Here is a 15,252-nt window from a genome sequence, read left to right as displayed (position 1 = left end):
TTTTCCTACATCTAAATCATACTGATGATGATAACTTTTTAGGAAGTATGCAGTGTTTGAAAATATGGTGAAAAAACATTGATAGTCCAACATCAGGATGACAATGTGAGCATGTTGCACTTCAAGCTAAGTTTTGTGAGACCTTTAACTGCATGGACCTTCTAAGAAGTTACGGCTGTCTTCTGAATCAACATTGTGTCTTGAGTTTGGGTTTAAGCCTATTGTCATCAAATGAAATTAGGCTGTTTTCAGTTTGTAATGTTCAGTGCCAAGATTCCTGAAAAAATGTGTTCAGTAGAACCCTAATGATGTATAGAATTGGAAACTTTGATGCATCTTAAGTAAATATAGCTCAGTACCTGTTGTACATCTCTTCTGCTGATTTATGACAAAGACTGAATCTGGTAAGAACTGTTCTGAACTCTTATGTAAGTGCTCACTTTGCAGAGGGTAAAGATCCTTACTGTTTCTCAGAGGCAACTTGTATTTGGTGTTTGTTAAGAGTCTTTTGATCCTCTGACATTTATACACCTTGTGGTAAGTGAAACTTTGTCTGAACTATCCACTGTTTTCCATTTTTTAACTTTATAATTTTGTACTCCTTATTTTCTTTAAAGCAGTTAACAAATTTTGACACAAATATTTTTCTCTTTGGTATAGACAACATTGTTAAGTCGTCTGGAACGAATATTTGAAGTCTGTTTTCCTTCCATACCTGTTCTTGAAATTGAAGAAGAAATAAGTTCCTTGAATCGTTTGTTGGAAGCAAGTGAAAAGCAAATGACAACTGAGGAGACCTTAGCAAATAGAGGGTAAGAAGCCACTAACACCACAAACCTGAAATAAATTGGAAACGTATCTTTGTCGAAAATTTATGTAGCAGAATTTGAACATGACCTTCAAGTATATTGAAAAACTATAGAGTAAAAATTAGGCATCTAGTTGAATGCTTATCTTTCAGTGACTACATATACCAGTAGTATTTCATGTAGTCAGCAGCTTTTCTTCGTCTTTTTAGTGATGTCTGTATGAATTAGTTAATTAGAATGTGGCTTATTACTTACACTTGCTATAAATTGCTGCTTCTATTCGTGTGATGATGAAGTCTAAGTAGGCCTTGTTATGTCTGCTGTGGACATCATTTTCCAATTATAAGTCTGAAAAATAATTGTTCTGAGAACTCTGTGCAGTTTTAGTTCCCCTGAGTATTATGTTTGGGCATAAGTTTAATTGGAATGTATAATATGTCACTCATAGTAAAAACTATTGGAATATTTGTTCAAAGCTGCTGAGTTGTTCTTCTTGTTGATAACTTGATTTATGATGGGTTGTATAGGGAACTGATGGACGTGTGGACAGAGCTGCAGGATATCCATGATGCATATGGACTGAGATACCAGTGGGGTGGCTCCCACAGCAACAAAAAGCTTTTGTGCTCCTTGGGAATCGACACAAGAAATATTGTGAGTCTGTCAATAAAACTTGTTTTCTATATAATTGAGCTGCTTTAAATGCAGAACTGGGTGCACGTGTTTTTGTATGAATACTCCTCTCTTAATAGCATAGCTGCACTGAAAATGGGTTTTCATGACAGACTGTTTTACCATTTAATTTTTCGTAAACCATTTTAATACTAAAAGTTGCATTACTTTTAAACACTGTGTTAAATCTATCATATATTTATTCTCTGATACTAATCTTACGCAAGTTTTATAAAACTTTGAAAAAATGTCATCACTTAGAGAATATGACAGAACCTCCTAAGTAATCTTTTTTTTTTATTTTTTAATCAGCTCTTTACAGGCAACAAGAAACAGCCTGTTATAGTACCCATGTATGCAGCAGGACTGGTAAGCTTTTTTGTTGTTGTTTTGTATTATAATTCCCATGACATTATATAGTGAAACATCTTAAATGACATTAAGTACCAGGTATGCTGAAAGATATCTGTATAAGTTTAGTTATATTGTAGGGAACAGTTGAAATGCTAGAAAAGAATAATGAAAACTGCGTGTAAGAGACTTTAATATATTTTCAATGAAAAAAGTATCGATTTACTCATTTAATAAAGTAGGCTAGCTAGTTCAATCTTAGTTTGAGACTTTTTTTTAAAAAGGAAAAATGAATCAGAGTAATATATTAATGTATATGTAGCACTGAAATTCTTCTTTTAACTGTTAAATACAAGGTATAGATTTAAGAAAGTCAACTAAAAATTGACAAGAGGTACTTGAACTAGAAGATTAAATAGTTGTCAAAAATGCCAATGGAATATCAAAATGAATCGGGACGTCAGTCCACATCAGCAGCTGTGGGAAGGCCTGACATTAAAAGCAGATGTTTCAAAGGAAGGTTGAAGAAAATCCCTGCTAGACATTTACGGATTTTCATGGAAAGTGTGTGGGGAGTTTTCTCAGCGCTCTCAAACTTTATGCAACTGTTTCTCTGATAGACTGTTTATTAATTGTTGCTTGTATCTCAATATTCCTAGATCAAGAGAGAAGCATGGTAATGTTTTGCAGTGTTTTTGGCATATCAGTCTATAAAGGACCAACAGATATATGGCTGTGTGCGCCATATCCATGTATATGTTCACACAGGAACAAAAGTTCTGCAGGGTTTCTGCCTGCTCCACCTCTTCTTGCCCCCCATCCAATAAAAACTATTTTACTGTAGTAGGCTATTCATGCGTACAAGAAGAGGGGTATGGACAGTATTGTTCACTTGCCCCAAGTACTAATTAAAAATAGCAAGTGTAATTTAGACTTCTGCAGGCTGTGAAGGAAACCCAAGTAACCTAACGTGGTGAGATCAACTGTTTTCACTTAAGTCCATATTTACTGATTCCTGTTTAGCATTTTGGTCTCTGCACAATGCCTGTAGTAGTAAAAACATTCAAAAGATAAGATTTGCCATTTTTGCTAGTCTGAGCAAAACAGATATGTTCTGTTTCTGGAAACCTGTTTTTTGTTGTTTGAGGGTTTTTTTTTTTAATATGGTCATTCACAAATTAAATTAAAAAATTAAAAGATTACAAATCAGAAAGACTACAGTTTTCTTTAGTATGTTTTAAATTGATTTAATCTCTAGGCTAATTTTTTTAGAGTGACTTTTAGAGTCAATTTCTAAAGCAGTTGTTTTCTGATATCAAGGTCAGCTTATGCAGTTCTTTGGGTATAAGCATGGTATTCTGATAAACACAGAGATAAAACATTTCTTAGCAATTGCTAGCTTTTTTTTCCCGTAACATGTATTTGGGAGCAAGTCTATACTGTACACAATGTGTGCAGGTTTTTTTTTTCCTAAACAGATTGCAGTTGCTGATCAATCACTTCCTAAATGCTTGTGTACACAATAAGCTGGATAGAGGTGATGTTAGGAGCTTGCTACGCTGCTTCATATGTTTCTCCTCTTGTCCAAAAGAACTGATTTACTTGGTGAAATTCCAAGCTTCGTAGCATGTCGTAGAAATGTTTGACTGTGGAACAGCTAATCTTGGTGACTAATTTCCTGAAATTACTTTAAAATATGCTGGTAACAAATCCAGTGGTTTTGTTCGGGGGTTTTCTTTGGTCATACCTCGTTGTTCAGTGTCTCAGCATTGCATGTCTCAGTGCAGACTTTTTTCTATCTATCTGTGTATTTTTTTTTTCCACCCTCGCTTTTATGCAGGAATATCAGAGATTTCGGACATCTTTGATAATACTGTTAAATTTTAAACAAACTGTTTAAAGCTAAAAACATGGCTTTATTAGTTGTCTTAATGCTTTTTAATGCATTTATTTCCATGGCAATGGTTACAGTTCTTGGTATCATTCTACAAACTGTTAATTTGACTTGCTTCTTCTGAATTACCTAATTGTAGAAATGGAGTGAATGCACTTGTACCTTTCTGATGGGCCACTTGATACTTCTGCAACAGTCTGCACACAATTGGGAGGGGAAAATGTCACCTTATCAAGTAACTATTTCCTCTGGCTTAAGTTACGTTCTTGAAAGTTGAAAGCAAGCTCCAGCTAAGAGCTTGGGTTTCCGTTACTGGCACTAAAATGTTTCTAAGGCTTCATGAAAGCCTAAGGAACCAGAAGAGATCTTTAATTCTATTTTTTCCCCCCAACTCCCCATGTCCCTCTGCCCCTCTCACTGAACGTATCCTAGGGAGGTATGATTACCCCCAAGCCCCTGGTTGAGAATTGTACTACCTAGGACTGTGTCTTCTCTTTTCTGGTGTCTGCAGTTCTTGGTGTATATATATATATGTGTGTGTGCGTGTGTATGATTTTTATTTTTTTAGGGTATGTTAGAGCCTACCAAGGAGCCTCTGAAACCCCTATCTGCAGCAGAAAAAATAGCTTCGATAGGACAGACACCTCCTGTATCACCAGAGATGAACACATGTACACCTGACCAGTTCCAGGTAAAAAATAAACAGAAAGAAAGAGGGAAAAAGAAAGAATGAGAGAAAACGGGATGACTTGCCTCTTCCTTCATATTTTAAAGATATAGGTGGTATATTCAAAGGCACCTGTATGCAAAGGATGGGCGTTCGTTCTGTCAGATTGAATCCCTGCTCTTGGATCTATTCTTCATGTGTGACTGGAAGGGAATCCCCATGCTAAGACTGTAGCAGTTGGTGAACAGCAGGGAGACCAGCATTTGTTAAGAGTCCTGATGATCTCTATTGCTCTAAAGCAAGTTGCTTTAAAAACCATTGGCCTGCGAGTGGGCTTGCTTCTACAACTTCGAGATGTAACTTCAGTTGTCCTTCCCCTGATTAAGGTTCTTCCATCTTTTTTTTTCCCCCCTAAAATTTATCATAGGAAGCCATTCTACTTGTTGGACTGCACCTGTTTTTCTAGATGATCATTTATGTATATAGAGTTGTGCTCTTTTCCGTTTTTCCCTTTGCTTTCTCTCTGAGCGGCATAGAAAGCAGCCCAGCTGTCTGGAAAGAGGTTCTGGGTACAATCCCTACAAGCGTAGGTGCCTGCCTTTTTGATTGCCTGAGTTCTGCTGGCCGTTTATGTCAAGGTGTTTTCTTGAATGAGTATCCACTGAACAGCTCGGAGTTGCTTGGGTAGCTTCGCTGTCTAAATAGGTGTGATACAAAATGAGTTCAGAGGAGTTTAGGGTCAAGCTTTTGAATTGAGTTCTGTGTTTTCTGATATTCTGATAATAGAAGACCACATAAATGGCATATGGGTTAAAATGCGCCTAGTTGGCCACTAGTTAGTGGGATATGCTTAGACATTTAATTTTCAGCATGCCACCACAATGGTGCTCAGCATATATTTGGAGGAAGAGATTCTGCTGTGTCCCTCCTTTGCGCAGGCCTTTTTCAGTCTGCCCGGCATCTCCAGGTACTTGTTACACTTGTGGCTGCTGAATGAAGGCATTCCAGAATGAATTATCCTGGTGCCATACCTCACCGTAAGGCCAGGTTTTTCTGAGCTTAGTGATCTCCCTGAGCATTTTGCTCCGCCATAATGCAGAGCTGTAACAGTGACAGGCTTGTACCAGAGGAGAAATTTTTTTCCATCATCAGTGCTGTGGAATAGCGCTAACTATGTCAGTTTGGTCAGAATTTTAACTTTTTGTGGTAATGTACATCTTTAGTGATATTTCCCATTCTGCTTCTCACAAATCCTACAGTGGAACTGAGCAGCTGAACTGGATATTGGAAAAGATAATGATAATCATTGCAACCAGTCTGAGCTGATGAAATCACTTATGCAGCTTCTATATTTGTGCAGAGTTGGAAAATTTTACTGGCTTCACGCAGAATTCAGGATCCCTTCTTTTACAGAAGGGGAAACGGAGATCAAACCCTGTAGTGTAGAGAGCTGCGAGAGCCTAAACTAGCATCTCTGACATGTGCCATTTTCTCAGTTGCCTGGCAGTCCTTATGCTGACTGCTGAAAGTAAGAACCTCTACTTATCAAACCTTTTACTTTTTTTCCTCTAACTAAGAATATTTTATACTTCTGCGTACCCCTTTGACAGAATATCATGTTATTTGTCAGAGTTTGATAAACTTTTCCCCAGTTTACTGGTCTGACAAGGCTATCTCAGTTCAGTAGTTGTTCATATGAAAAGCTTCCGTGCTATCAATCTGTGCTGCTGGCTGCCTGCCTTAGATTATTTTTTCCAAAAATACAAGTACCAAAATAAGTTTTGGGGAAAGAGAGGTGTTAAATTCTAGCTAGTAAGAATGCTAGGAGGCACGGCTACAGTTAAGTATTTGGAAATTGGAATTTGGAAAGCTTATGGGCATGGACAGTCAGCAAATGTCCACCTCAGAGACCTTGTTTCTTTGATGTTGATATCTTCTGTTCTGCTTTGTGGCTTCTGTTTGCTTTTGGGAGAATCCAGTTTTCAGGTCACATTCGGCACACTGCCTCTTGGGAATAGTCCAGGCTGTGGTGGTATTGAGAAGATGCGCTCAAACTTCGGTAAACATTTTGTTAGGAACTATGCTATTGATAATTATGAAGTGGAAATATAGGCAATTTTAGTGGACCCTGAAACTTCTTATTCTAAACACAGGTAGCTTTAGGTACAACTGTATGTATCTTCAAGCTTAGCTAAGTAGTTAGGCATTAACTGGGTAGAACTTCTGAATTCCTCCATTTTCCGATGAAGAAGATGGGTCATTCTTGTATTCAGAGATTTCAGAATATTGGGGGTTTTTTTATTGGAAGGATAGATCCTGGTTCAGAGATCCCTATGCTTTGCTTAAGGGAGGAGAAGAGTTCTCCTTTGTTGAAAGCCTGATGTTTATGGGACTTGTTTGCACAGTCAGTGTCTGTGTGTGTGACTTCCTGCTGATAGAATGAGATTTTGGAAGTAAGAAATTGTGGTGATGCAAAAGTCAGAATTGGAAAAGTGTTTGTAGAAACTCAGAAATGACTTCTCAGTTTCTTGGTTGTAGGGGAAAGGAAGATGACATACAGAAATTTAAAATAGAGAGTAATAGAAATCAAAAAAATAAGGAAAAGGAAGCAAGTTATCTGCAGTGATTTCTCCTAGCTGTTATATAAACTCTGAATTTTTGGGGGATCTTGTTTCTTGCTAAGGATCTCATTGCATTAATCAGCCTATGGAAATACAGTGGACAAATCTCTATATGGGCCACTTAAGCTGCAAGCACAAGGTTTTGTGTTTTTCAGAAATAATGATTTTTCCTCTCAAGAAAGTTAAGTTACTGACTGATCTATCACAGTAGCTGTTAGTGTAACGGTGGTTTTTGTAGACTCATTCTGTTTTATACTTGAAGGTGGTGTGGGGCAGGGGGGTTGTTTCGCTGGTCCTCTGTGCTTTTAACTGTAAGGCAGTAAACAGAATATAAAATCATCTTCTGAATGCTGTTTCCTTTGTCTAAGAGAATGGTGCCCAGAAGACTTCGCAGGTCTGAAGTACAAGGCCCTACCAAGGCATATTCGGTATGAGAGAGAATGACTGCTCAAACAGGCAACCCTTTGACTGAGAGACCCCTGAGACGGGTGCCCTCTTCTTCTGTTTCACAGCATCTAGTACACTGGGCTTCTAGTCCATGACCAAGTTTTCAGGCAGTGCAATTAAAATGCAGTCTAGTGCTTGTCAAAAAAGTTGCTGTTTGGAGTTAATGTTGACTGACTTCTCTTGATTTAATACTGTCCTCTGGTTAAGGTAGTTTTAACGTATATACCCTCTGCTCTTTGGTTTTGTTGTAAAAAGTTACCTAGATATCCTTCTGCTCTTTTAGTGTTGTTTCAAAGCACCTTCTCTATGTTCAGGACTATCTTTCTTTGATAGATCCTACTGTCAACTTTGTCCCAGTATATAGAATAACTTTGGGTTTTCTTCTCTGCTTTGTTTTGCCTAGTAAGTGTAATATTGGAATAGAGGTCTACAGTGACCCAGACCTTCCCAGAAGAAAAATACCAGTAATTTTTTTCTGCAGGTGCCTATTACAGCACTTCCACGTGCATGTAAGCCCCTGAACTAGAGATCAGGTAATGGTAGAATATGTATCTTATATTTTCTGGCTGTTATGGACTGAACCTTAATTAAACCTCATGGGGTGAGGGTTTTTAAAAACAATTTTAATTACATAAGGGGCCATCAGGACGTCTAACAATGACAGATGCAAACTACCGTATTATTGGCAACCAGCCAAAGGCTCCATCGTGGAATTGCTCTCCAGTTTTACATGTGAGAAAGATCCAAGAATATATGTTGCTTTCTTGACAGTAAGAGAGAAAGAATTACAGGTAAGAAATATTACGGAACTTATTATTCTGGCAAATGTGATAAGGTAGCTTAAAGGTGGTGTCTGAAAAAAATGCATTTCAGAACTCTTGTAATCTGGCCAACTGGTGCACACAATGAAATGTATGAATTGCTTCTGTGTAAGCCTTTTTCAAAAGTCATGCTTAGAGTGCTCGTTTGTGGAACCAATATATATTGGTAATATATTTGAATTGCAAGCCTTTCTTTTTTTTTGTCCCCCCAGCCTTAAGAAGCGAAATACTTCCTTTTTTTTCTTTTTTGCTTGATTTCGTTTTCCTGGGTAGTTATTGGCATGGAGACGAACTTCTACATTTTAGTCTTTTGGATTAAAGGAGCTCTTACATAATAGCATTCTAAAATTATTGTGTGAAAACATCTCTCACTTGTGTCAGAAAGTGAAATATGATGCAGGAGAATCGGCAGGCATTTTAGTTCCCTTTTTCTCACTTCCTTAGCATTCTGAGTAGTACCCTGACAGCTAAATATGCTTTCTTCGTTTCTGTACCATGTCCTATAATCTAAGATGGAGGGAGGAGTGAGAGGTTTGTTCTGATTCTCAATATTCTTCTAGATAGAGCACTTTTCCTTAAAACCTGTTATTAAAATAGTAGTTGTAAATGCAGTATCCTAACAGCCTTGCAATCTCTGAAAGACAAAATGTTACATTCCCGTATGCAGTGCATGTTTCCATTGTCTGAGATTCAAGGCTGTGTTTGAATGTCGTAGCTCTGTTAGGGCCAAGGTCACTAGAACCAGAAGACTCTTCCTTTCTGTTTAATTGGGTTTCATCTCTGCCCCCTCCTTTCATTTTGTCTGCTTTTGTAAAGGCCGGAGCTTGCCAACATCCTGTATAGAGCAGGTCAGAATTTCTTGCCACCTCCTTTTTTGCAATTTCTAGTGTTTGAAGTCAGCAGGATGACCTCGTCCTACAGAGTGGAAGAGTATATTTACTGATTTGGAGTTATTTTTATTTTCCCCATTTTAGGAGGAATTGAACACATCCTTTGCCCTCTCCTTGGTAAATTGGAGAATCAAGTAGTGATGAAAGGGAAAATCTTGGCCAGTCATTGGTACCACCTTTTCCATGCAACTCTGTCACACTCATCAGTTCTAACTCAAAAATCTGCTGAGACAAAAATGTTGTGGGTTCTTTCCTCAGTAACTGAGGATAGGTGGGAAGATAGTTTGACTTCGAGCTCATTTTGCTCATCGTAGAAAACTACTAAATTAGCCTCCTTTTCTTTGTGAAAGCTCCTTTTAACGTTAATATATTTTAGGTATGACAAACTCTAAACATCCTCCTGATCATAGTGACCATTGCTTCATCAAGTATAGCTTCCCCACTAGTAACATTATTATTCTGTGCAAGTCATTTGAGTGCCAGTAATTTCATTACCAAAACAAAATGAAAAATGTAGCATCAACTCCTTAAGCCCATAGAGTGAATACTGTTGTAGTTATACTCCTCAGTAACAGAAATATTTCCAGCTCATTAGATAGGAAAGATTTCTCTAGGCAAGGCTTTTACTATAAATAAATACAGAAACCTCCAGCTCCCTTTATTTTTCTTTCTATAAACATCTATCACCTAGCAAAAGCCTTTTACAGTTAGCTTAACCGTACAAACAGGTAACACAGATTCCTGCAGTCTTGATTCATGAATCTGCATATTTTTTCAGTGCTTGATAGCTGTGACTTTTAAAAGTAAACTCAATAGCCTGGCTTGCTACAAAAACAAGATGTATAGCTCAGCCACTGAAAGCCTGACAGCTAGAGTGATGGGTTTTCAGTAATCTTGCAGAGAGTTTTGGTTGCTGTTTTTCCATAATGAGTGTGACTGTTCTGCTAGTTTTATCAAACTTGAAGTCGAAGGCACGTCCTTTCCCAGTGCTTCTTGACAACTGACTTCACTGGGGAGAGAACAGAAATGAAATGGACTGAAGTAGGAAGATCTACTTATTCCATATATTTTTGATGCTGTCCGATTGGTTTGTGTCCTGAGAATACAGGAGGACAGCACTTGCAAGCTGCTCTATACCTGAACATATATTCCTTGTAAAACATGGTCCCTGTTGCTTGATTTATGTGTGTGTGTGTGTGTGTGCAAAAGGCTGAACAAGAGGAAATGAAAAGGCAAGGATGGGCTCCCACAAGGAGTCAATGTTTTCATGCTCATTTTGTTCATTTTACCAGTGGTTTGTTTATATATTGAAATGAGTTAATCATTAAAGGATAATAAGTTGAAGGATTTTCTTAGACAAGTTTGTTTAATAGTTTGGCCCTCACCTGTAGGGGTTATGTCTCTTAAAAAAGAAAGAAAAAGAATTATGGGCTCTTTTGTGGTAAATAACTGCTTCTGTATATAATCAGGTCAAAGCATGGATATGGAGACAATTTTCACTAATAACCCTGTTCTAAAATTGGCCTCCAAATTGTGTATACACAACTTCTTATGCAAAATGTCTCATTGTCCATGAAAGAAATACTAGCTTAACTTTCAACTGTCTTAATGTTTTTTGTTTTTTTTTAATCCAATTCGTATGATTTAGTTAATTTGCAATTTTTGCTTAAGTTAGAAGTTACCTAATATGTACTGTTTGGAATTTAATGAGACTTCATTTAGTAGAACAAATCTGCTTTGAATCTTTAGCACATATTATGAAAATATTCACCTCCTAAAGGCTTGGGGGTTGCTCATTCAGTTGTCTTTTTTAGTATTTCGGCACTAAAGAATCTGTTGTTTGAACTGCTTTACATTGTTGTAACCTGAACTGACTATAAAATCTGATTTCTGACTTTTCAACTCTAGGAATCTCTACCACCTGTCCAGTTTGACTGGAGTAGCAGTGGCCTTACTAACCCTTTAGATGGTACGTCTCTCCGTAGAGCCTCTAGCACCAGAGCTAGAGATAAGAAAGCTACAAAGTTCAGACAAACATCTCTCTGCTGATTATTTTTTTTAAATATATGCGCACACACATATATATATATAAAAAAAATTATTTCTTACTCCTAACTTTGGAAATTCAGGCTTTCTTTCTGATTAACTGTGCCCCTATGTGAAGTATTATGTGGTCTTAAAAATACTAAGTATTATTTTTAGATTCCTGCCATATGCTAATGACACACCGCTGCAATATTAACACTTCATTATATACAACTGCGGATCATAATGAAACTCTGAATAAATGAGCATTTTAGATTGACAAGTTTTACTTCTTAAAAGTATTTTTCACCCATGAACTATCTCTTTAGACACCCTTTGAATGACAAACTTGTGTATAGTGGCTACTTCAAAGCACAATATTTTAACCAAAAACTGTTTGCAAAAGATACACTTCTTGACCTGAAAGTTTTCAGATTTACAGATATTTTATATTTCAAAATTGTGACTTCATCTGTTACCACTTTTGCTTAACTCAAAGCTAATTATAGCTAATATATTAGATCAAAGAGGTGGCTACGGCTTATTTGTATCTATAAGTGTATATAGTTACCGCATAAAAGATCTTCACCCGTGTCTATTTTAATAGAGAAGTGAGTTTTGCCACCACCTCCAGTCTCAGAAATGTAAGCTTATGCAAAGGAAATAAAACAAGTTTTGAAAATTCATTTGATTGGCAGACTAGAAACGTGTGAAGACAGTGACACCTGTAAGAGGAGCCTGCTAACAACAGTTAATTCAGTGGCTCAAAAGCAGGCTAAAATAAACTGAATCTCTTACTCCGTTGGTGTTGCTTCGCAGTGTTGTTCAGAACAGGTAGACTGGACAATGTGGATAGCGATATCATGGTGCTGAAGGAAAGCCTGGATGGACCCTTTCGCTGTTGTCTGGTGTCTTATTACTTCAGTCAAATCATCGTGCTTTTTTTTAACAAACAACTTCTTTCAAATGTATCTTGGTTTGATTTCTGTTTTAGTACTAAAGGGGAACAGTATAACTTACCAGTGCGGAACTGGATGTAATAGTGGCATTTGTTACCATGTGTTTACATTGTTTTAAGATAATGGTAAGGCAGCACTTAAAGCTGATAAATGAAACTTGTTAGTTTTTTGGTTCTTCGCTGTTTGGGGACCTGCTAAGTCTTCCTGGTGAAAGAATGACTTTCAGTTTCAAGGAGGGGAGAAAAAGCCCATTGTAGTCTAATTACCAACTGACCTATATATTGTTTCCCTTTAACTGGTCACATCTTTCTCTCTGGGTCTTGCTGGTTCTCTTTCATTTTTAGATTGAAATAAATATTTCTATTTTAAAGTTACTAGTGTTGATTTCCTTGCTGCATTGTACATGAGGAAGTGTGCATTGAATTAAGTTGTTAACATTTTAGAAGGTACAAACTAATACTGTAAGCATTGTTTTCATGTCAATTTTTAAATTGTGTACTGAGTACTAATTATAACTTGCATGTTCAAGTGTGTGTCTTACCCCTTTTTACACATAAACCCCTCCCTTGGCTTACCTTCTATATGGCTGCCTACCAACACGGTCACTGAATTTCAAGCTAGTGGAGGTTCCACTCTTCTGAACCTTGATTTCTTTGGGCCCGTGGATGACAGTAGCTCTAGCAGCACCACCACAATCCCAGGTCAGCAGAGTGTTAAAACCACAACTGTAATATTATAACAACTTACTAAAAGCATGAGCACATCACTTGACTTTCCTATAAACAAGGAGAAATTTTACATTGTTTCCTAAAATGTCTTTCTGCTGCCTTTTTCTTTTAATCTGTGTTCTGTTTTCTGATGTTTTGTATCAAGTGCGAAGTATTTAAAAGGTACTGTCAGCTCTGTATTGTCACGTGTTGAATGAATGGCTCTTACGCTTTTGCAAATAAGATGTTAAAACACTTGTTTCAAATGAGAAATTTTAAAAGTTAATGTTTCTAAGTACTTGAGAATAATTGGAAAATGTAGAGGTAACTATTTCAAAAAACAAGGATTGTTCCTGCTTTTATTTAATAATTCTATAATTTAGAGACAGTTATGTTATTTGGAAGTTGTGTGCGAGTATAAAGCTATGGGGTTAACGTATCACAACCCAGCTGGTATGTGCTGCTACAAGGGAGCTGTAATTCTTTTTGTTGTGAAACTGCTCATGTTAGTGATACAGTGAAAAAAGTGTTTTAACAACATTCATAACGGAAAACAAGGATAGTTGCATATTTGTGCGGCATTAGAAGTTTATGTATGTTAATTTTAAAACTAAAGCTCTTTATCTGCAATTTACTCTTGAAAAGGAGATGAAAATACCACTTTCTCCTTTCAATAAAATATGAAAGTAATTGAATTCATTTATCATACGGTTTTGACATGCTTTGCATATTTTGTGTGAGCTTGTGAAAACCTACACTCTGAATAAATTTCTGCAGGAATTTCAGGGAATATCTCGGGGATTAATCCCGATGCATAGGTTAAGTAGATAAATATCTTTTCAGTACAATGCCCTAGTACAATTGGGAAGCAATGACATTCACTTCCCTAACAGGAAGGTTCTTCTCCTCTTTGTGATTTTAATTTGGGGGGGGGAATCTCTTTAAAAAACTGGTTTCTTATTTATTGTATTTTAGTTTTTAAAAAATGCTTTTTAATTTTGGAATCTGATCATTAAAGGCAACTTTATAGCATTGCATTCCAAATGTACTTTTGTTCCCCCCTTGAGAAACGTTGTTGTCAGGTGAAAGATCGCAGGTTTGCTGTGAAAAGTGGTAGGTGGCAAAGTCAGGATGCTTGAGCCGTACAGATGGCTTATAAAACCCTTTTAGAAGTGTGCAAGTTTATCAAAATAGTAGCAAATCATCAGTACCCAGTACCTGTATCCTGCTACTGCTCATACAGTCAGGTGCATTCTTGTATCCTGCTGCTGTGCACACTTGAAGTGATTGCTTAAGAGATGCTCTCTTTTCCTTTCATTGCACTTTTTTTGTTTTGTCAAGTACAGGTATAACCACCTTCTCTGGTATGCCGTATTCTGCCTGTTTTTATGTTTTCAGTTTTTGCTTTTCTTTCTTCCTGACTTGTTTCTGGGAAAGTCATTTGTTCCTTGGCTTGCAGCTCGTGTGTTTGTGTGTGTGTGTTTAGGAGCTTTGTGTGGGGTTTGTTTGGCTAACTTTCCTCAAATATCTCATTAAGGTTTTGCAGTGCTTTCCTTAGCTATTCTCTGATCATTTCAATAAAATGGAGAATATGCAACTCTAATAAAAACAAAGTGAGCTTTTTAATTACTGTAATTGAAAGACAAATTATTAGAACTTTTGGTTTCAAGAAGAAACTTTATCAGTAGTAAAAGTTTGTTCTTTCTCTGAAGACCTTAGTTTTACTTGTTCTAGACCTATACTGTATTCTTCACAGTCTGATCCAAAATAACTTTTAATAAAACGTTTCATTCTAAGTCATTAACAGGGAGTGGCTCAGTTCCCGTATGTTCCGACAGACTTAGTGTGTTGGGGTTTTTTTTGTGTTGATAATTTAGCATAAATGTAGCTGAGTTAAAGGGTATCTCTAACAGATCTGTAAATTGAGCAGTGACATAAATCACATTCCAGTGAAAATGAATTCAGGACCTTAAATGTGAATATCTAAATGATGTAACTTATAAGGTTGCATTTTATGTTTGTTGCAGAGTTGCATGTCAAAGGATTCCTTGTTTCAATTATTTTTACAATTTGTACCTTAATGGGATTTCACAGGCTTCTGCAAGTCAAAGTGTATTACTTCAAGTCTTCCTCTCCCTGTTTGAAAGTGGATATTCTATGGAATAGTTCGGCTTTTTCCTATTTCCAAGTTCTGTAAACATCTGACAATACTAAAAAAAAAACACGGTATACTGGTCTCAGTACAGTACATCTTTCTTTGTGGTGCATGAAACTGGATGCAACTTAATTTTGTGAATCCGGACTAAAAGTGTGGGCTAAAAAGAGAGCTGATTATTTTCCAGCGAACCTCTATTAAACAAAGCAATTTTTTTTCCCCTCTGCAGCTTAA

General features: G+C 36.9%; 1 protein-coding gene across 5 annotated transcripts in view; it reads left to right on the top strand.

Moving 5' to 3' along the window:
• The window catches only part of AFTPH (aftiphilin), a 48,600-nt gene that overhangs the window by 24,612 nt on the left and 8,736 nt on the right, over positions 1-15,252 (top strand). Inside the window, exons 3-9 of one of the 5 annotated variants that reach the window (XM_067292786.1) lie at positions 661-812; positions 1,337-1,463; positions 1,794-1,850; positions 3,866-3,961; positions 4,295-4,417; positions 11,081-11,141; positions 12,774-12,857. In XM_067292786.1, the coding sequence (XP_067148887.1) occupies positions 661-812; positions 1,337-1,463; positions 1,794-1,850; positions 3,866-3,961; positions 4,295-4,417; positions 11,081-11,141; positions 12,774-12,857 (700 nt within the window). Of the gene's footprint in view, positions 1-660; positions 813-1,336; positions 1,464-1,793; positions 1,851-3,865; positions 3,962-4,294; positions 4,418-8,097; positions 8,269-11,080; positions 11,142-12,773; positions 12,858-15,252 lie in introns of those variants that run through there. The other 4 variants (XM_067292788.1, XM_067292787.1, XM_067292791.1 and 1 more) reach the window with 4 other exon arrangements.

This window comes from Apteryx mantelli, chromosome 3 (assembly GCF_036417845.1).
Source record: "Apteryx mantelli isolate bAptMan1 chromosome 3, bAptMan1.hap1, whole genome shotgun sequence".
NCBI lineage: Eukaryota > Metazoa > Chordata > Aves > Apterygiformes > Apterygidae > Apteryx > Apteryx mantelli.
The sequence above is the reverse complement of the archived record's forward strand: the minus strand, read 5'-3'. Positions and strand labels throughout refer to the sequence as shown.